We start from the raw sequence: 22,082 nt of genomic DNA, 5'->3' as shown, positions 1-22,082 counted from the left end.
CCCGCCCGCCTACCGTGCGCGGATCCTGGGCGGCGGGGGCGCGCAGAGGCCGGCCCGCCGGGCCCCCAGCCCCTCCATGGCGCTCCCCGCCGCGGGCCGGAGGGGTGGCGCGGCTCCTCCCCCCGGAAAGGCCCCCTGCAGGGCCGCCATGGCGCGCCGGGTTCACGCGGGCGGGCTCGCGCGGGGGGGCCTCCTCGTCCTCTGAGGGGCCGCCCGCGCCGCTGCTTCCGCTCTCCCGCTTCCGCTCCCGGAGGATGCCGGGAATGGCAGGCGGCGGCGCCCTGGGCGTGCCGGGAGCGGTAGTTCCGTCGGGGAGGCGGGGCGCCGCCCTTCCGGTAAGCCCCTTCCGCCCGGCCTGCTCCTCGCGGGGCTCCCCGCCTGCCCTCGGCTCCTGGAAGTGGGGCAGCCGGAAACGTCAGTAAGAAACACACGACCCATTTCCCCCCCTTTCCCTGCCGGAAGACGAAGGGATCGCGGGGCGTCTCTTATTTTGACGGCTGCTTACGAGGCAGCGCCCCCTAACGAGGACCCCCGGTACTGCAGGTGTAAACCAGGCATCCTCGCCGAGGAACCCCGCGGAGTCAGGGAAAGTGGGGAACTGACTTGCAACATTGTATCCAGCCTTGTTACCTTTTACCCAGTAGAGCCGTGGTCTCATTTTCTACAGTAAAAAAATTCAATATAAAATCACATCTGTGATGGATTTTCATCATTCCAATGGTGTTTTGCTCAGGGAAAGGATGGCGACCAGAGGAGGGAGCCATAATCCCCAGGGGGAATGGTCACGTACTCCCTGCAAACCCGGCCCATACCCAATAGGTGCTAGGTCTCACCTTCCAGACTCAGACAAAGGGGGATATTGGACTTGGCCTGGATGTCAGAGATTGCGGGCATCACCTTTTGCCTTAACCAGTGCCAGGAATGCTAAATATCCCTGATTGACAAGGCATCAGTTTTCAGCCAAGATGCCACTCCTAGTTTATGACATGCTTGTGACATGTGTGACGATTTCAATGTGGTGTTATGGGTAATTCGGGAAAACCTTTAAAAGAAAGTGACACCCTTGGTTTGGGGCTTCTCTCTGCATCTTTTATGTTGTAGTTTGGAGTCATTGTTGCAACAATAAAGATCAGGCCTCTTGGCTGCTGTTTTGCTTCTATATCCTGGCTATGTTCTTTGCTTGACTCTTCAACCTGAGCCTGCAAAACTCTTTGCAGCAGTGGCCAGCCAGCATGGGACAGTGGCCACACCCTGTGAAATGGCTTTGACTGGCTCCACACCTGCGAGGCTGAGACGGGGGTGTTGTCATCTGCACAGCCCATGACACCCCCCGCCCCCCCACTCTGCCCAGGCTTGCCCAGAGAGGTCACTTTGGTGCTGCTAACACAGCAAAAAACAAGGCAGAATGGCAACAGTTACAAGTGACCGGTCTCTGCAGCCACAGCAGGCACTGTGATTCCCCTGCGGTTTGACTTCACCCCTGGAGGCACACTCCATTGTCTCTCAAGACAGATGGATTGCAACCAAACCTGCTGTCCACCTGACTTCCACTCTGCTGCTGCAGTCAACTTTACAGGCCCCTCGCCCCTCTTTCCCCCCCAAAAAAAGAAAATAAGAAAATAAATACCGGTACTAGGCTAACAACATCCAGCTATTCTTCAGGGTTGTCTTCACTTCTTCCCGCCTCCCTTCAGCAAAATGGGGCTAACAACAGGGGGCTGTTTTGCAGGGCTGGCATAGCTCACATTCTCTCTGCTCTTAAAGCACATTCTTGCAAACCTGCTCCATGCAATAGGGGTATAATCACAGACTTCATCTACATTGGTACTAACAGAGTAATTTTAAAAATGCTTACAAACTCAGGAGAAAATCACCTCCCATTTTGGCATGAAAGCCTAAATGAGAAGGATCATGACACACCACTCCCCAGTTGCAGCTGCACTTAAATCCCAGGTACCATGAAGTGGTGGCAGCAGCAGCCCTTCACCAGGGGAAGGCAGTGGGAAAGGCTTAAAGTCAAGCCAAAAATCTCTGGTCACCTCCAGGGTTTTATTTTATGGGAGAGGTTTGAGGGCACACTGGAAATTTAGGTTTGTGCAATTAAAATGGATTAAAGTTCATATATTTTTTGCATAAAATGGGCAATAAAAGAAAATGTATGTGATGGATTCAACCTGTTGTGTGCCACAAGGGCAGTATCTCTTATAGGATGGGTTTTTTAAAAATCTACCTTGCAAAACTGCAAATGGTAAGGCATTAAATCTTGCAAGGGAAAGAGCTCTACCTAGGTGGGGATCATAAAGTGGATGTAAATATGGAGTATCCTGGCCAAATGAGGGTGGAATTCTCAGCCCCAATGGGAAACAGGTTTTACTAGCTACGCTGCTAAGGGTTTGGAATTAAATATCTAGGATTCTGTGCTTGATTGTTTAGAATGCTTCCAATTGTGGGAACATAAGCAGTGACTTGAGTGATAGGCCACAGGTTCTGATTTTGCTCTCAATGCAAGCTAGCCATTCAGAGTGGTGGGATTCTGCCAGTATGTGGAAAGTTAAAGAGGAGGAATCAGGCATGGAATGTAGGCGGAGTCAGTACTTTATAGTGGTGAGCCATGCTTTGGTTTCCAGCAGCTCGTCCAGTTTCCAGACACATAGCTGCATGTGGCACACAATTTGGCAGGATTTAGTGCAAGAATTTGGATTAGATGCGTTCCAACGACTGGTTAACTGCACCAGTCCATAATGGGATGCCATAGAGGAGTTTGGGGGCTACTTTGGCCTTAAATACCTTTACACTCCAAGAGTTGGGGTGCTGCTCTCCCTGTGCAAAGGTCAGAGGGGGCAGGGTTTCCGTTGAGTCAGGTGATTAGCTGTGGGAGGAGCTTATCAGAGCTTGCAGGGCAGCAGCTGAAGAAGGAGCAAAAAGGGTTTTCTTGTGTGTGTGCTTCTTGTGGCTGATTAGCTGTTCTCCCTGTGCAAAGGTCAGAGGGGGCAGGGTTTCTGTTGAGTCAGGTGATTAGCTGTGGGAGGTGCGCCTGGCGGCGTGCACAGTTTGATCCATCTTTTAGATTTAGGGGAGCTAGTCTCAAACGTTTGTTGGGGGAGACCTAGGTTTTTGGGGGGGGTTATTTGTCCTGTCTTCACGCTTTTTAAGATGGAGGACCACTGTAGCCACCCCCAATGACATGTTTTCAAGATGGAGGGTGAGGGAACAGCTGCAGTCGCCTGTGGTTCCTGCGCAATGTTTGCCATCTTGCCAAAGGTTGCAGGCAGCTTTACCTGCAGCAATTGTATGTTGATTGCCCTCTTAGAAGACAAAGTCCAGCAACTGGAGGAACGTGTAGCTACGCTCCAAAGAATTAGAGAGCTGGAGCTCTTCTTGGAAGCAACAGAGAACACCGTCTCCACCAAGGAGGAGACAGGGGACACCCCTGAGAAGGAGGCTAGTTCACCAACACAGGTGCCAGATATATGGAGAAACGTGACTCAAAGAAGTAGGAGGCCCAGGGTTCGCTCTGATTGTTTAGAAATACACAATCGCTTTGAAGTCCTCTCCCCTAGCATGGAAGACGAAGAACAGACTCCATTTGAGGATCTCTCCCTCATTACAGTCAATCAGGTATATGAAGACGAGCAGCAAAGTCAGTCCTCAGGGAATGTGCAGGCGACCTTGGAATGGACAGCTCACGGAAGAACCCCGACCAAACCTAAGAGGAGGCATGTAGTGGTGATAGGGGATTCCCTACTGAGGGGAACAGAAGCAGTGATCTGTGGGCCTGACAAGATGTCTCGGGAGGTGTGCTGTCTCCCCGGGGCTAAGATCCAAGATGTAACTAAATGACTGCAAGGAATCATAAAACCCACTGACAAATACCCCTTCCTCTTGGTTCATGTGGGAACCAATGACACTGCAAGCAATAGCCTCCAGAAGATCAAAAGAGACTACGAGGCTCTCGGCAGGAAATTGAAGCAATAAAATGCACAAATTTTCATCTCATCTGTCCTCCCAGTTGAACGACGTGGCCCAGGGAGAGAGGGAAAAATAGTGGAAGTGAACAGCTGGCTTCACAAATGGTGTAAACAGGAACGGTTTGGATTCTTAGATCACGGACTGCAGTTTCTTGAAGATGGACTTCTGGCAAGCGATGGGCTGCACCTCACAATGGTTGGGAGGAATTTTTTTGCCAAAAATCTCAGAAACCTTATCAGGAGGGCTTTAAACTGACTAATGTGGGTGAGGGAGACAGTGCTCCTGAAGGTAGGAGTCTATCAATTGATGAAGATGATCATCCAAATGTCATAGACCAAATGGAGCAAACAGCATGCAGAACTAGTGGTGGGAGGAAAAAATCCTTAAATAAGAGACACGGGGGAATGATTAATGGACTTCACTGTCTGTACACTAATGCGCAAAGCATGGGAAATAAACAAGATGAGCTTGAGCTCTTGGTACAGCAAACTAAATATGACATAATAGGCATCACTGAAACCTGGTGGGATAAGTCCCACGATTGGAATGTAATAATGGAGGGATACAATCTATTTCAGAGAAACAGACCAGACTAGAAAGGAGGAGGAGTGGCGTTATATGTCAGGGATGTGTATACCTGTGAAGAGATCCAAGATTTAGAACCTCAAAGCCAAAGTGAGAGCATTTGGGTCAAAATTAAGGGAGAGAAGAATAACAGAGACCTCATTGTGGGAGTTTACTATAGATCCCCAAGCCAAACGGAGGACATAGATGATGCCTTCCTGGAACAGATGGCCAAGCATGCAAAAGGAAGAGAGATAGTAGTAATGGGGGACTTCAATTACCCGGATATTTGTTGGATGTCAAACTCAGCCAAGAGCATAAGGTCAAACAGATTCCTCACTGGCCTTGCAGACAACTTCATTGTCCAGAAAGTGGGAGAAGCAACAAGAGGAACAGCCATTTTAGATCTGGTCCTAACCAATGTTGATGACCTGGTTAGTGGGGTAGAAGTGGAAGGATCATTAGGCGCGAGTGATCATGCTCTTCTGAAGTTTACTATACAGTGGAAAGGAGCAGCCAAGCATACTAGGATTCAATTTCTTGACTTTAAGAAAACCGACTTCATAAAACTTGGGGAAGTGCTGGGTGAGATCCCATGGACAGTAATACTAAAAGGAAAGGGAGTTCATGATGGCTGGGAGTTTGTTAAGAGGGAGATAGTAAAAGCACAACTTCAGGGAATACGAATGAGACGGAAACATGGAAGGTGCCTAAAGAAGCCAGGGTGGCTATCTAAAGAACTTTTAACTGAGTTAAGATTAAAAAAGGATGTGTACAAAAAATGGAAAAGGGGGAAACCACCAAAGAGGAATTCAAACAAATAGCCAGCACGTGTAGACACCAAGTCAGAAAAGCTAAAGCACAGAATGAACTCAGGCTTGCTAGAGAGGTTAAAAGCAACAAAAAAGGCTTTTATGGGTATGTCCGTAGCAAAAGGAAGAACAAAGAAACAGTGGGGTCACTCAGAGGAGAAGATGGTGAAATGCAAACAGGGGACACAGAAAGGGCTGAACTCCTCAATGCCTTCTTTGCCTCAGTCTTCTCCGATAAAGAAAACAATGCCCGACCTGAAGAATTTGGAGCAAATGATTCAGCAAAGGAAACACAGCCCAGAATAACTAAGGAGATAGTACAAGAATACTTGGCTAGTTTAGATGTATTCAAGTCTCCAGGGCCAGATGAACTGCATCCAAGAGTATTAAAAGAACTGGCAGATGTGATCTCAGAACCACTGGCAGTCATCTTTGAGAATTCCTGGAGAACAGGCGAAGTCCCGGCAGACTGGAGGAGGGCAAATGTTGTCCCTCTTTTCAAAAAGGGGAAAGAGAGGACCCAAATAATTACCGCCCATACAGTCTGACATCAATATCAGGGAAGATTCTGGAGCAGATCATTAAGCAAACAGTCTGTGAGCACCTAGAAAGGAATGCTGTGATCACCAATAGTCAGCATGGATTTCTGAAAAATAAGTCCTGTCAGACTAACCTGATCTCGTTTTTTGACAGAATTACAAGCCTGGTAGATGAAGGGAACGCAGTGGATGTAGCCTAGCTTGATTTCAGCAAGGCATTTGACAAGGTGCCCCATGATATTCTTGTAAAGAAGCTGGTAAAATGCGGTCTGGACTATGCTACCACTCAGTGGATTTGTAACTGGCTGACTGACCGAACCCAAAGGGTGCTCATCAATGGTTCCTCTTCATCCTGGAGAAGAGTGACTAGTGGGGTGCCACAGGGTTCTGTCTTGGGCCCGGTCTTATTCAACATCTTTATCAACGACTTGGATGATGGACTCAAGGGCATCCTGATCAAATTTGCAGATGACACCAAACTGGGAGGGGTGGCTAACACCCCAGAGGACAGGATCACACTTCAAAACGACCTTGACAGATTAGAGAACTGGGCAAAAACAAACAAGATGAACTTTAACAGGGAGAAATGTAAAGTATTGCACTTGGGCAAAAAAAATGAGAGGCACAAATACAAGATGGGGGACACCTGGCTTGAGAGCAGTACATGTGAAAAGGATCTAGGAGTCTTGGTTGACCACAAACTTGACATGAGCCAACAGTGTGACGCGGCAGCTAAAAAAGCCAATGCAATTCTGGGCTGCATCAATAGGAGTATAGCATCTAGATCAAGGGAAGTAATAGTGCCACTGTATTCTGCTCTGGTCAGACCTCACCTGGAGTACTGTGTCCAGTTCTGGGCACCACAGTTCAAGAAGGACACTGACAAACTGGAACGTGTCCAGAGGAGGGCAACCAAAATGGTCAAAGGCCTGGAAATGATGTCTTATGAGGAACGGCTAAGGGAGCTGGGCATGTTTAGCCTGGAGAAGAGGAGGTTAAGGGGTGATATGATTGCCATGTTCAAATATATAAAAGGATGTCACATAGAGGAGGGAGAAAGGTTGTTTTCTGCTGCTCCAGAGAAGCGGACACGGAGCAATGGAGCCAAACTACAAGAAAGAAGATTCCACCGAAACATTAGGAAGAACTTCCTGACAGTAAGAGCTGTTCGACAGTGGAATTTGCTGCCAAGGAGTGTGGTGGAGTCTCCGACTTTGGAGGTCTTTAAGCAGAGGCTTGACAACCATATGTCAGGAGTGCTCTGATGGTGTTTCCTGCTTGGCAGGGGGTTGGATTCGATGGCCCTTGTGGTCTCTTCCAACTCTATGATTCTATTCTATGATTCTACCCTGAGTGCCTAAAGCAGGCACAGGCAAACCCGGCCCTCCAGATGTTTTCGGACTACAACTCCCATCACCCCTAGGTAACAGGACCAGTGGTCAGGGGAGATGGGAGTAGTAGTCCTAAAACATCTGGAGGGCCGAGTTTGCCTATGCCTGGCCTAAAGGGTTGCTAGCTGGTCAGAAAGGAATGACCTTGGCTTACCCCTGTTCCTTTGGCCAAGGCTCGAGATGCAGGGATATGCAGGGGAGGTTTCTCAGGTGAGGGACCACAGAAACTCCAGGTTTCTCCTCTCACCTCCCTCCCTGGGCTATCTCTACTGACATCCTCCTTTCTCCTTGCTGGCCTTGGACCCCCTGCACATTCTGGGAAGCAGCTCCTTGGGTTTGTCTGCCTCTTCCCCCAGTGACCGGATTCCTTTGCCAGCCTATGCACCTGGGTCTCTGGCTGGCTGCAGGCCATCTTTCCTTTGGCTCTTTTTCTGCATCCACTTTGGTGTCGCCAGCTCCATATTCTGGAGACTTTTGCTGAATCTCCAACAGAATTCTGCCCAAAGGGGGCTAGTTTGAAAAGCTCTGGACTGTGACCCACTCTTTCCAGGCAGACGTGAAGCCTGGAGACACCAAGGGATTCAGACAGCCCCATTTCTTCCCAGGTCTCTTCTCTCGCATTGTGTAAGCAGCACTCAGCTGGGTGCCCTCCCTCCCCACCGGACGGAGTTTGCCGTTTAAAGCCAGCTTAATTTTTTGAGCCAGCAACATGTGAAAGCCGGTCAGGTGAGGGGCTCAGTCTTTCTTATTGGCGCTTCAATGGGCCTCTAGGTGGAAGAGCTGAGATGCGAGGGAAGGACCCTCGGATGCTTCATCAGCTCTGCGCATTGCTCCATACTCCATGGACTGCTCCAAGTGTCCTGCCAGAGGCTCGAGGTCCAAGGGAGGAATGAGGGAAAATCACAAGGTAATTGTCTCCTCCCAGCTCTCTGTTTGCTTCTTTATATCTCTCTCTTCACGGACAAATGGGGGCCCACAACAAACTAGTCACTAATGTGCATGTTTCCCTGAGCAACCAAAACGAATGGACTTTTCACAGTTGGTGAAGAAGTTCTTTGTGGGGTGACCTCCCAAATGCTTTGACTCGCTGGCAGGCTGTGATGAGTCCCAGCCCATAAAACTCCATAGACAGCCAAGTCTGGAGTACCTTGGCATGAAGGCTCTGGGGTCTGCTGCAACAGCACTTTGCCACCCCAACGGTGGCACCTCTCAGCTTCCTTCTGCTGTAGCTCAGCCACCTTGGTGAGAAGGCCACCTGCCAGGTGTGGAGAATGGAGCACCAGCCGCTGCTGAAAGGTGCTGGACAGCCTAGCAAGGTAAGCAAGCTTGCAGAGTCACAGGCGACAAGGCGGCCGTGGGCTTGGGTTTCAGGGAAAAGGCAGAAGTATTGAGTCTCGTAATGCAGGAGGGGATGTGTGTGCGTTGCAGAGGCAACTGAAGTGAGGATGCAGATTTGCATACCCTGATTTTAGAGGAGATCCCTTCTAACAAACAGATGGTGGGTTGTGTGAATACTTTCATGAGGCAACTGATAATGGAAATTGCAGCATGAATTTGAGAAGTATCTGCCTGACTATCTGTCTACCCAGCCTTTTAGGATACAAATTCTTCTAGAGAGGCTTGCAGGTAAGATTACACTACCTTCTTAAAAGCCCCCAAATACCCTTAGAGACCACCTTGGGTGTTCAGATTGACAGGTGTGTGTGCTCTTGATAGTTCTGGTGGCACTAGCTGTGTCATCCCTCCTTTCCCCACAGAGAAGGGGCATCTGGCACCTTTGTCATCCGGCTCCCACCCTATGCTGAAGAGGCACCACTTCATCCTGGCCTTTGATACCTGTGAAATATATATTTCAGGACCCACCCTATTATTCCAATTGTAAATGATTTCCAGTGATTGTAATGTTGTTGCAAGCTGTGCAGCTACCTGTTGATGAAGGCTGGCAATAAATTTGATAGATAGATAGATAGATAGATAGATAGATAGATAGATAGATAGATAGATAAATAAATAAAGTCAACAGCATCTTTCGTACAGGGCAGTTGATGGTAGGTACCTGAGGGGGGATTTGTTTTGATTGTTAAATTTCAATTTTCTACCCACTGCACTTCAACTATTTTGACACCACTGTCAGTGAGTGAGCAGATATTTATATATTGGTGACTCGTGTAGAGAATTGTCCTCTCTCTCTTAGGGTGCAGAAAAGAGAAATAAAAGCGGAGTTTAATTCTGTAAGTAATAAATGGGGGTGGGGTCAGAGTCTGGAATGGCTTCCAGGGGGCGTATGGCTGCAGCTACTGCTTCACCATCATTTCGGCTTTGGCTCTGATACTTGCTGCTGTTGGCAAGAGACTGATGGGCCAAGTGACCGCACTGAACTCTGTTTTGGGTGAAGAGTCTAACCAACTGTGCTGGAGCATCCATGTCCCTGAACAGACACCTCTCCCATCCCTCAGCCCCCATTTGCTTGTCTCTAGGTGGGTCAGTTTAATGTTGTGGCATGTCAGGAGTGAAGGAAAGGAAGCAGGAATGCGAAAAGCTAAGAGCATAATGAATGACAGCTCCTCATCCTGTCAAGTGATTAATTCCTCAGATAATCCGTCCACATCAGCATCACAAGCAGGAAGTCACGAGGCTCTCAGCAGTGATGGGGATGCTTCTCCTGTGTGGCTGCCCTGCTCTGCACACGCAGCTTGTTGCCCGAGAGCTTGGTCCCCTCCTTGTCTGCCAGCCTCGAGGTGAAGCCAAGGCCCGCTCACCGCCCAGTCTAGGACAAAAGGGAAACAACGAGGCACTGGCGGTTGTGTCCCAAGGAAGTCCTTTCCACCTTGCCCCCTCCCCCAGGACAAAGGCAAAGTCAAGCAACACAGCAGCCCCAGAGAACTATAGGGAGCAGTGGGAAAGGGTTTGTTTGTTTTCCAGTTTGGGGCTTTGATTTCCTCACGATTCAGAAAGTCCAGAGTGAGTCATGATGTAGCCAGTAACTTTGGTGTTGGGGTGGTAGTTTTGTGTGTGTGCATTCCTTTGTGCTCAAGCCAGACTTGATTAGCCTGGGTCACATGCCAAGGGATTACCTGGCAAAGAGGCTATTCCTACTTGAGGACCAAGGTGGGAGGCCAATGGGCAGGTTTCCAAGTGGGGACAGATGCCAAACAGCTCCTGCCTCTGCTGCCTGGTGGAGCAGGATACCTCCATCAAACAGGGCAGCAGTTCTGTGGGCCAAATGAGGTGTCACCCGGCAAAGCTCGCTTTGAACAGTTGGGCCACTCAGCAAACACTGTTCTGCAGCAGGCTCAAACCTCATGAGCCACCCCCAAACTTGCCTGCTCTCCTCGTTTTCCATTTTTTGCTAGAAATTGTTGCCTGCCACTTTTTTAAATTCACAAAGCAAGAATGCAAACTCACAAAGAGGAGAACTCTGACGGGCAAGAGTGAGCTGTGCTCAGGGATCCTGATTCTGCAACTCTTGCTAAAGGTCACAATGATTGTCTTGTTGGATCAGGTAGCAGCTAGTCAGGTCCTGTGTGCTTTGCCAGGATTCTAGCGACCTGCAAGCATCTGAAGTTTGTTGGTGCTGACCCTGGGAAGCTGAACTGCATTAAGGAAAAGGAAGGCCAACACCTCTGTAGTGCTGGGAAAGATCCAAGGCAGGTGGGGAATGGAGAAGCTGAATCCTAGAATCCTAGAATTGTAGAGTTGGAAGGGACCACGTGGGTCATCTAGCCCAACCCCCTGCAAGGCAGGAATGTTTTGTCCAATGGGCATGGGAGTAGCCAGGATTTTTGTTGGGGGGGGGGCAGGACTTTCTATTGTTTTACTTGATCTTGGGGGGGGGTTAGCTGCCCCCTGCCCCCCATTGGCTATGCCCATGCCAACGGGGGACTCAAACCCACAACCTGAGATGAAGAGTCTCATACCCCACAGACTGAGCTATCCTGCCTCTGCTTTAAAATGCAAGAGAAGAAGACAGCTGGATGGGGCACCTGGAAGCAGAGGCAGCACAAGGAGCAGAAACCCACAGGCCAAAGGGCAATGCCAGACCTGCTGTTCAGCGGGTGCCCAATTGCTGCCACTGTGCCATGCAATCAATGGTGCTTGCTTGTGTTTGTTGTTAATTCATTGGTATGCTTCTTAATTAATTGCTTGATTCAGTTTATAAACCATCTGTTCATATTTATTATTCTTGACTCCAGTGTGAGTACAAATCCGCTTCTCCCTTAGTTCAGAACTGTGGGTGTTACAGGTAGTCCAGCATCAGCCCACCTCTGCGGCAGCCTTTCTGCTGGAGAGGAGGGTGGAATAAAATGCTTGCCCCCTGGGCCTGAGGGAAGCCTTCTCCAACCTGTTGCCCTCCAGATATTTTGGACTTCCACTGTCATCCGCCTCAGCATCATACAGCCATGTTGGTTGGCTGGGGCTGATAGGACTGCTAATCCATAACATCTGCAGAGCTTGGCAAAGGCTGCTTAGATGTCAGTTATAATCTGCAAAAGTGAGAGATCCCATTCTCTGAAGGAAGGCTCTTGGGATGAGAGGTTGTGGGGGAAGGCTCCAGTCTGTTCCAAGTAGCATGACTCTCTGGACCATGAGGGTCTCTGGCTTCTTTCTCTAGCTCCCGACTTGGACGCTCCTTTTGGCTGTTTGTGCGGCAGGAATCGGAGGCACCTTTCAATATGGGTACAATGTTTCAGTCATCAATGCACCCACCGAGGTGAGATGCTGTTTTTATCTCTTTTCTATTGCTGGAGATGGGAGGGTTACTCTACACTATTCTCTGACCTATCAAAGGCTTGGAGCAAAGTTGCCTGTTGCTTTCGTAAACCTCTTCCCCAGAAACACTTCTTATCAAGCCATGAGGATAAATAAAAAGCTGCCAGGTTGTCGGCAGGACGCACCATCGTCCAAATATCTGCATCATGCAGATGACTCATGCAGTCCAAACTAAGTGAACACTCCACCCCAGCTTTGTGTCAAGGAACGGGGGCCACTTGCCCTCCCCAGATACAGGGGGGCTTTGTCCCTCTCCCTTCCCTCAGGGCTACTTTGGCTGCCATCACCGGGCAGGAGGCCACAAGGGCCAACCAGAAGAATCTCCTCCTTCCAGTCCTGCCTCGCCCCAATTGCCCCTGAGGATGGGGAGACTGGCCAAGAGCTGGTGATGGCTCCATTGTGCTGTCATAAATCGACAGTAAGGCTATAGATCGTAAAACTGAGCAAGTCTGGAGGGAGGCAGGCGGCTGCCCTCGCCCATCATCAGCTGATTCCCTTTCTGATTAAAGAGTGCAATCTTGATTTACCAAAACATTTCATGCATTTTAAAAATAATTAAAACAAAGTAACCATGGAGAGATAAAAGCACAAGACTGAAAAAAGAGTGAGACAAACAGGCCGATTTCTCATGGATTGAGAGCCTGGGGCTGCACGGATAGCGAGAGTTCAGAGGATGCCGGTATATTTTGGTCTGTTGAAGAGAAAGTGGCCTGCCCTTCGCCTCACCATGACCCAGCATTCAGAAAGAGGGATTCCCCCTCCCAGACTCTTGAGTGAGGCAATGAAGCATCTCTTAGAGGGCAACCAGTGCCTGTGTGTCGTGGCAGTGGCAGGGGGAGGGGAGCATAGTTGGGGACATGGTCAGGAATCGGCACCGGGGGGCCCCTGCTGGCCCTGTGAATCTGGGAAAGCCAAGCCCCACATCTCCCCACTTTCCCTCTCACCAGCCTCTCTGGTTTCATGGTGGCCTGGCAATGGGAATATGACTGTCCTTCAATAAGAGGGTTAGGCAGCTGTTGCCATGGAAACAGAGCCACCTCTCTCTGCATAGAGAGGGGCAGAGGCAAGGTGCCCCCAGCCCTGAAGAGTGGCAGTGGCTCAGTGAATGGAGCACTGGGTGTGATTGCCCTAGCAAGTCCTAAAGGCTCTGCCAAGTCACTGATCAGTTGTTCACCAACAAATGTAAGCATTACCATGTCCTGACTCCTGCTGCTACTTCCTGCTTCTTGCTGTTAGGGTGCACCCCCCTGCAAGGTTTCTACCTCACACTGTAAATCTCCTTTTCAAACTAACAAGATGCCCCACAGCCTGCCCAAGTCCATAAGTTAGAGGGTGGGAGGGGGCGAGGACCACAAAACCCCTGAGCACCTGCCAATTTATTTAGAAGAATTTATAAACTACTTTTTAAAAGCCTAAGCAGTATACATGAAAACAATACAAGCAATTATCAATATACAAACAAAATAAGCAAAATTGAAAAACAAGTGAACACAACTAGTCTTGCCAGGTTTGCTTGAGCAATTTTTTAGCTGGGTGTTTGCCTCATATGAAGACACAAGGAGCCTCAAAGCACAGGTACCAGTTCCTCACAAATGTGAGGTGAACATCATATGGTCCTTGTAAGAGTTCAAGGTCCATGGACTAAATTGCCGAGAGGCACCTGGGGGCGGGGAGCAACCCCTCAAGTAAACTGCATTCACCAGGCCCTGGCTTGCTCTCTCTCTCCTGTGGCATTTGCTACAAAAAGGCTGTTGTGTAGCTGGGCAAGGAAGGAGATGCTTCTGGTCAAGGTGGGAGGCTTTGGATTAGATGGGCCAAGCCCTGGATAACTCCATGTCAGGCTGCAAGGAGATGGCGGTGTAAAGGGGATGCTGCTCACCCACGAGGTCCCACTTTCCTGGCCCAATTAATTCATGCCTGGAATCAGGCCAACCAGCCACCATGCGCTGGGTCTGGGTCTCAAGGCAAAGAGGCAGAAGGGCTTGCTGCCCCTGGAGAAGAGGAGTTGGCCGTTAGCAGCAGCAGCAGCGCTAAATGATCTCTCCACTTTGTCCTTCCAGCACATCCACAAGTTCCTCAATGACACCTGGCAGAGGCGTTACCAGGCAGAGCTCAGTTCCAGCATGCTGACCCTCCTCTGGTCCACCATTGCTTCCATTTTCTCCCTGGGAGGGCTCTTTGGGGCTCACCTTGGAGGCAGCCTGGCCATCCGCCTGGGCAGGTGAGCAAGATGGAAGAGCACACACTTCTGGCTTCTGCAGAAAAAGCTTCACTCTTCTGCAGGATGCTTCTTATCATAAGAAGAAAAATGGTTGTATTGCTTTCTTTATTTTTTTGCATTGCTTAATCCGAAAGAAGTGAGGCCATGTACGCAGTCCCCAACTTAATTTCCCCTGCATAACAACCCTGTGAGGCTGGGCTGAAAGAGTGAGACTTGCCCAAGAATAACCAGGACATTGACTGAGTGGGTCTTTCAGCTCATCTTCCAGCACTCAAAGCCAAGCACAACCCTGTCAGCAAAAATAGGAGTGTTGGGGGCGGGGCAGGGAGTCTCCAGAGGGGTGACTTTCCATTGTGTGGTTTAGTGGGAAAGAGGCCCTTGGGGATTCCAACAAGCTTATCTAAGATGTTTAAATTTGCCTGTTTCTCTTGGAGGACCTTGAACACTGTGCCAACTTTGTCCAGGAGCCCGTCAGGGTCTGTGACAAAAAATTCTCTGTCCCTCAAGGGTGCAATCCTGTTACCCTCCTCCTTTGCAGGAAAGGAGCTCTTTTAATGAACAACTTTATTGCCATCCTGGCCGCCATCCTCATGGGAATTAGCTTTCCAGCCGGATTGTATGAATTGCTGATTGTTGGGAGATTTCTGATTGGTATGAACACAGGTAACACTCAACTTTGCACCTGGGAAAATTCACCTGGTGGGATTTCAGGGGCATTAAGGGCACATGTGGGATATGTTTGTGCACCTGTGACTTCATCAATGATCAGCTAGTGGTCTTACTTTGTGTGGGCACATCCTACTGCAAAGGGCCTTTATGTAGCTTTATTTTGTGAACCTTTGCTTTCTTTTCCTGGTGGTGTTGTTGAGGCTGAACACCCTGTGACACCACTAGCAACCTATAATGAAAGGCCACCTGCAGCCCCTGAGGGTCCCCTGTGTGTGGATCCTGCAATGAAGAAGGGAGGCCACTGATTTCCTCTTCCATTTCCAGGCATCGGCCTCTGTGTGCAGCCTCTCTACATAGGCGAGGCTGCCCCTAAGCACCTGCGAGGCGCTATGGTCATGGGCAGCTCCATCTTCCTGACAGGGGGGATTCTAACCGGACAGGTTATTGGCTTAAGGTGAGTGCTGGGGCCCTCATCACCCAGAGGGGGCTGCTCAGCTCAGGCCTGGCTTGTTGTCCCAGGATCAGAATGGAGCTGGCAGCCCCTTGTCTCAGCATTGTCTGTTCTTCCTGCAGGGAGTTACTTGGCGGAGAGGCCTACTGGCATTTCCTGCTCTCAAGCAGCTGCTTCCCAGCCTTCATCCAACTCTTGACCCTACCCTGGTTTCCAGAAAGTCCCCGGTTTCTCTTCATTGACCAAGGGGATGAGTTGAAATGCATCAAAGGTGAAGTCTGCCCTTCAGCATCCACTGCTCCTTGCTTCCCCCACCCCCTCGCTCTCAGCCCCAGACGCCCTGCTCCCCAAAAGGTTACTTACCTCCCCAGAGAGGCTTTTAGCCACGTGGGAATGTTCAGGGAGGAAGGAGAGGATATATTGTTTAATTATATCCTTCCCAACTTGTGTTAACAAGTTCTATAATATAGAAGAGTAACATTCCCCCTTTTAAAAATTGCACAGCGGATAACGTCTTTGCCAGGCTTGCATAAGCCTCTAAAATAAGTTTCCTGGGAATTCCCCTTTATTCCCTCTTAAAAGAATAGACACGACACAGTCTTGTATAAAAGTATATAAAATAGTTTACTCACATTCTGTTCACAGAAGTTTCCCAGAAGGCAGACTTAGGTTACAAAATATATACATGTGGAATCTATCCCATAAGGAGATAGAGATGTTGCTTCTTTGAGGAATGGAGTCAGAGAGAGAGATGGGTGCCTCCCCTGTGCTATTTTGTTACCTGCACAGGTGAGGTCACGCCCACCTCTAGTCACATGTAGAGGAAGTTTGTCCCAGCCCAGGAGGAAACAGGAAGTTTTGACTGGCTGGCCCAGACACCCCCTTTTTATGTCCACTCTAGGAATGTTGTATTTGACTACTCTGTGTTTCACACCCCACAAGCCACTGCTGGTTGTTTCCTTCTGCTCCAAAGAGTTGTGTGTCCAAGGACTTGGTGTGGGGCCTTGGGCAAGCCAGTTTGTGCCCAGTCCAGGTGCACCTGTGAAGTAGCCAGCCCGACTCCTCTCCCATTGGGTGGTTTCTATGATCCAAACTGCAAGGCCCCTTGCCTGTCTCTCTCTTGAGCTGCAGCAGCTCTTGGCAGCCTCACGAAGATATCCTGCGCTCAAAGGCCCACTTGGGCCCTAAAAGCTCTCCTCTATCCTTCCCAGCAATGAAACGGTTCCATGGCCCTTTGAACTACCAGGCAGAAATGGAGGACATCCAGAAGGAGCGCTTTGCGCTTGGTGGTGAGGCAGCCAAGAAACCCTGGCAACTCTTCACTGACCGCAGCATCCGATGGCAGCTCATCACCATCATCCTCTTGACAATGGGCCAGCAGCTCAGCGGGATCAATGCGGTGAGTACCAGGACTGAGCCACTCCCCACTCAGGAGAAGAGCAGCTCTCCATTAGGCATCGCTTATTTGCCTGCTGCCTAGTTTCCCCCCTGCCATGCAAGGACATGCATTGACACGCCAAGCAAACATCAGCCAACTTGGAAATGGCTTAGCTGCTGGGACTTCTCTAAGAGATTCTTGGCAGCTGTCACCTTGAGGAAATGCTGAGTATGGTTAGGTCAGCGGTAGGGAACCTAAGGTCCATGGGCCGGATGCGGCCCAATCGCCTTCTCAGTCTGGCCCGTGGATGGTCCAGGAATTGTTGTGTTTTTACATGAGTAGAATGTGTGCTTTTATTTAAAATGCATCTCTGGGTTATTTGTGGGGCATAGGAATTCGTTCATTTTTATTCCCCCCCCCCCCAATATAGTCTGGCCCACCACATGGTCTGAGGGATGGTGGACCGGCCCACGGCTGAAAAAGGTTGCTGACCCCGGGTTAGGTGCTCTGTTCTCTGATAGAACTACAGTTCCCAGGATTCCTTGGCTGGGAGCTGAGAGACTGAAGGTGGTGCGGAGCTGGCTCAGTGTAGATGTGTCCAAACAAAGGGCACACATGTGAAAGGACATTTATTCCCATTGTTAGCACAAACAGGGAAATGTGCATTGGGCTCAAAGGTGGACTGGGAAGGGGGCAAAATGTCAGCCTTTTTAGGAACTGGGGTGACAGGGAAGTGTCTGAATGTCACTCACTATGAGAGAAACTCCAACCCATCCTTTGTTCCGAAGCAACTGTCAGAACCAGAGTGGGGTTGTTTATCTGCCAGTTTCATGTCCACGTCCAGCTTTCCATTTTACATACCCAAGCTGGCTGGCTGATCTGCTTCTTAAACTGAACTTTGCCTGGTCCAGTTGTCTATGAAGAGCAAAGCTAATGTCAGCCAGGCCCTCCCCCCCCCTGTTCCCCTCCATGTGCTCTCCCTTGCACTGGACTTCAGCAGTGAGGGCATGGCTGGTGGCACTCTTGACCAGCCCTTTCACAGCCAGCTCACTGTCCTGTGAAGATTGGAGGGCGACCCTCCCAGGGAAGAATGAAGAGCTTCCAGGCCCCCATAGTGGGCAAGTTATGCACATCAGTTTTTAGAAGGTGGTAACATTAAGCAGTTTCTTTTCTTTTCTTAGCCAGGTAGGATACCTACCCAAATTAACTCTGCACAGGCCATGTTGCCTGGGCTGTGCCTGCTTTGCCTGGTGATTTGCCTCCCATGCATTATGTTTTTGGTATTTACTCACAGATTTACTTCTATGCAAGTTATGTATTTGAGGAAGCTGGGATCCCCCGAGAAAACATTCCTTACGTGACCCTTGGCACTGGGGCTTGCGAATGCCTCACTGCCCTCACCTGCGTAAGTGATGAGTGTTCCAATTGCGCCCATCTGAATTTCTGAGGCAAGAAAGAGAATCCTCCTTGCTGCTGAGTGAGTGAATGCTTTTCTCTACTTTTCGCAGGGCTTGCTCATTGAGTCTATGGGGAGAAGGGTCCTGATCCTGGGAGGCTACTCCCTGATGACCTTGTGGTGCATAGTGCTGACTTTCTCCCTGACGTACCAGGTAGGCTGGGTAGTCTTGTTCAGAACACATGTGGGCCAGCTGCAATCCAGCTTTTCAACATGATGCCTGCTCATGTGGTGTGCATGGGTGCTGAATCTTGATGAGCAAGGCACCATGAGAGGAGTCACTGAAGGCCAGCAGGTCTCAGGAGTCTTCTGCGCAGCAGGAGGGAAGCCAGGAGAGACAGCACGCTGCACTTGGCCCCTCTGCTATTGGATTCCCACCCCCGGCTTGGCCCTGATCCCCTTCAGGGTGGTTACATGAGGGAAGGGCATGGTGGCTGCAGCCAGTGCCAAGCCTTCCCATGTGCTCTCTCTTCCCCAGGTCTACTCGTGGGCACCCTACCTGAGCATGGCCTGCATATTTGCCTTCATCTTGAGTTTTGGGCTTGGACCAGGTACCTCTTCCCAGTGATGAATTTGGGGCAGCCACTGCGTGTGCCCTCAACCACCAGTTGTTGGATTTTAAGTTGGGGACTTTTGGAGCCACAGGGTTTTACCAACAGGCAGAGCAGGGCTACCAACAGGATGCTGCAAAAGCTAAGCAGGCTGCTTGAAGGCACTGAAACAGCCCACCTGCTGAGGGCAAGTGCAGGAAATGCATGGAGGCATCCTAAGTCCCCAAGAAGAACCAGGTTGCTGGACAAAGCCTCCTGTTCCCATGGTGGCCAGGTAGCTGCCTCTTCCGGGAAGCCCTAAGCAGGACATGAGGACAACAGCCCTCTCCCACTTGCGTTTCCCATCAACTGTTCCTCAAGATTAAGCACCATTGGATTCTCCCAGCTCAGGGCAGGCATGAAGGGGATGGGAAGCATCCTAGGTCAAGAGGTGGAGCTGTTATTAGGTGCATTCTCTCCTTTTTATTGGCATCAGATACTACTATTCTGTACTGATGTGCCTTCCCTCCATAGACCCAAGGATGACAATAGTTGCCATGCTTTAAAAGAAGAGGGAGTTGCCACAACTGTCCGTTTGTTCTTAGCATATGGCTCTGTAGCCAGATTCCAACAAAACCTAGCTGCTAGCCTCCCCCTCAAAGACACGCAAGCAGCTTCCTAATCTAGGAAGGGAAATCGTTTCATTTTCTGTTGATTGAAATACTCCCCCAGCATAGCACCACCTTTTTTGAAAATTGGTTTGCAGGTGGGGTGACGAACACTTTGACCACAGAATTATTCACCCAGTCTTCGCGCCCAGCTGCTTACATGATTGCAGGCTCGGTGAGCTGGCTCAGCTTCTTCACTATCGGGATGCTCTTCCCCTTCATTGTGGTAGGTAAACTGGCAGTTTGTAGCCACCCAACCTCTCCTGCAAGACACCACTCAGGGGGACTCATCAGGAGATGGTGCTGCTGTGCCCGTTGCCCTGGTTTTTGCATTTGACATTTGTTGTTTTTATTATTATATTCCTAGCTGGGCTTCTGTCCACTTTCACATCAAAAAAGGGGCTCATAAATGTTGATATAAAATAGAGGGAACCCCAGAGGGCACCCTTCTCTATCGTCATCATCATCATCCCCACCGCCTGACATCAATGCAAAATGAACTGAAGCTGGCCTCTGATGAGACAGCACCAAACCCTGGCTGGGCTCTCTCAGCAACACCCCCGGCTGCCCCTTTTCAGTAAAGCCTGAGAAAGACGGTTCACCTCTTAGTGCAGTTGGAGGCAATTCTGTATAATGAGCTGCCCTTGAATCAGGGAGGTGCCTCATGCACGAGGGACAAATCTTCACTAATTCCTTTCCAGCTCTTAATACCTTTAGAAGCAACCCCCTGCGAAGGGAGCTGAGAAGTACATGGATGAGCAGAAACAGCTGCCAGTAAAACAGCCTGTTCAGCCCAGAAATGCATTTAGATCATGTTTTCTAAGCCTTTAACGACCTCGATTTAGAACTTGCCTCCCCAAAAAATGAAAAGGGAAAAATGCATCTTATTCAAATTCCTAGAATTTCTAAGATGTGCGATGATTCCAAGTTCACTAAGCAGGAGAGATTTCTAGCCAGTGATAGTGGATGCAAGAATTCAAATGACCAGCTTAAGCAGATAAAGCCACTCCAGGTGGGGGTTGGGGTGTTGCTCATGGTCCAGGATCTCCTTCTGAGGCATGCTGGATCAGGCCACAGGAGCCCCTCTAGCACAGCATCCTGCTCTCACAGCGGCTGGCCAGATGCAGCCTCTCTGGGGAAGGCTGCAAGCTGGGCGCTCTTCCCACTAGTGATGATGGAGGTAACTTGTAGCCATTGAGAGAGAAATTCATGGAGAAGGCTGAGCCATCCAGCAGTGCCTGGAGGGGCACAGAAGGTGTCCCCCCCCCACGTGACATGCTTTCTTTTCCTTCTTCCAGAAAGGCCTCAAGCAGTACTGCTTCATTGTGTTTTTGCTAGAATGCTGCTTGGTTGTCATTTTCATCTCCTTTGTTATTCCTGAGACAAAGAACAAAACCTTCCTGGAAATTAAGAGAGAGTTCCACAAGCTCAACTTTGGTAGAAGCAAGGAACAAGAGGGAGAACTGTGCGAGAGACAACATCTTAGCAATGAGTTCTAAAGGGTGGGACACAGCTGTGAGGCGCAGGACCTTGCCAGCTGCGCCAGGGAACACTCATACCAACCGACTCTGCTAGCAGGCCAACCGTTGCTCCCCAACACTAGCAACCACCCCCCTGGCTACAGAGAAGTAGGCTGTTCTTGCTGCCAGGACTTTGTTCTCCCCCCCACCCTGTCCCTCCTTAAACACATTTTGTATCCTGTACAAGGACTCAGTTCAATAAAGTCAGCTGTTCATCTAAGTGACTGTCTTTACTGCTGAGCCACAAAGCTGTGAGATGCAGTGAGATGCAGCCTGGCAAAATCATGGTAGGACAACCAAATGAAAGGTGACCAGCTCAGCAAGGAAAGCATCTCGGGGGCTGAGATACCTAGTGGGCATCTTTTGTGACGGAGTATCTGGAGGGGGGGGGGGAGGAATGGTGCCCAGGGAAATATAAACAGAGACCTCACCCTTTACACCCCCTTCAATGTAACCTTTCTGGTACTTTTAAAAAACTACCTTTAGTTGTTTATTTTATAAAGTCCCTTGAAACATGTATGCAAGGTACTTCATAAACTATGGATGATAACCTACAAACCTTGGGGGGAAAGGATTGCAAAGGGAAAGAAGAATTCTACATCAGTCTCTGCCCTGTACAGTGTCCATCCTGCTACTTATGCAACAGTGCATAGGTTTTAAAAAGGGATTAGACACACTGAGGGAAGATGAGGCATTAGTTGCCAGAGAAGGGCCATTGTTTTCATGCCCCTCCCTGCTGGTGGGCTGTCAAGGGGGGTGGGGGCAGATCTGGCTGGGCACTACAGGGAAAAGGATGCAGAAGTCAATGGGTCTCCACCAGCAATGGTCCAGCTGCAAGGCTCTTCTTAGTGGACTGTGTACCAGTTGCTCATAAGAGTCCTTCTAGAGCTCCACTTTGCACTAAACTGGAATGAGGAACCTTCGACTCTCCCGGTGTTGGGGCTCCCTTGAGCCATGCAAGTTGGAGTGCCCCCCCTGCAGGAAACATTCAGAACTGGACATGCTAAACAGTAAGTTGCTTAAGTGCCAGAAGATCTGGTTTCCTCACAACTTCTACAAGCCTCACCTAGTTTGTATCACTCCCTGTCTTTCCCTGTGCCGCATCTCACAGAACAGTCTTAGACCAACTCAGCCCTCACCAAAT

General features: G+C 49.8%; 1 protein-coding gene across 4 annotated transcripts; it reads left to right on the top strand.

Annotated features, from left to right (window-relative positions):
* The first annotated feature begins 7,936 nt into the window (after positions 1-7,936).
* LOC308576191 (solute carrier family 2, facilitated glucose transporter member 11-like) lies at positions 7,937-21,158 on the top strand. Of its 4 annotated transcripts, none has more exons than XM_081175335.1 (12): positions 7,937-8,182; positions 11,888-11,986; positions 14,106-14,266; positions 14,805-14,929; positions 15,260-15,389; positions 15,509-15,657; positions 16,598-16,785; positions 18,059-18,169; positions 18,273-18,374; positions 18,699-18,771; positions 19,517-19,644; positions 20,717-21,158. In XM_081175335.1, the coding sequence occupies exons 1-12, from the start codon at positions 8,117-8,119 to the stop codon at positions 20,915-20,917; spliced, it is 1,533 nt and encodes a 510-aa protein (XP_081031461.1). In that variant the 5' UTR covers positions 7,937-8,116; the 3' UTR covers positions 20,918-21,158. The 4 variants fall into 4 exon arrangements, with proteins under 4 accessions (XP_081031461.1, XP_081031462.1, XP_081031463.1 ...); XM_081175336.1 differs by lacking the exon at positions 7,937-8,182 and adding an exon at positions 8,217-8,591; XM_081175337.1 differs by lacking the exon at positions 7,937-8,182 and adding an exon at positions 8,774-8,901.
* Positions 21,159-22,082: the final 924 nt, after the last annotated feature.

The sequence above is a fragment of the Podarcis bocagei genome, assembly GCF_964188305.1.
Source record: "Podarcis bocagei genome assembly, chromosome: 16".
NCBI lineage: Eukaryota > Metazoa > Chordata > Lepidosauria > Squamata > Lacertidae > Podarcis > Podarcis bocagei.
This window is presented reverse-complemented; position numbering and strand designations above follow the sequence as displayed.

What these genes read in the sequence shown, in the direction of transcription:
- LOC308576191 (XM_081175334.1), top strand. Translation starts at nt 9,923, where the DNA reads ATGGGGATGCTTCTCCTGTGTGGCTGCCCTGCTCTGCACACGCAGCTT. An exon ending in TGAGTTGAAATGCATCAAAG is followed by an intron (nt 15,658 to 16,597) that starts GTGAAGTCTGCC and finishes TATCCTTCCCAG; the next exon opens with CAATGAAACGGTTCCATGGC. An exon ending in GAGTTTTGGGCTTGGACCAG is followed by an intron (nt 18,772 to 19,516) that starts GTACCTCTTCCC and finishes ATTGGTTTGCAG; the next exon opens with GTGGGGTGACGAACACTTTG.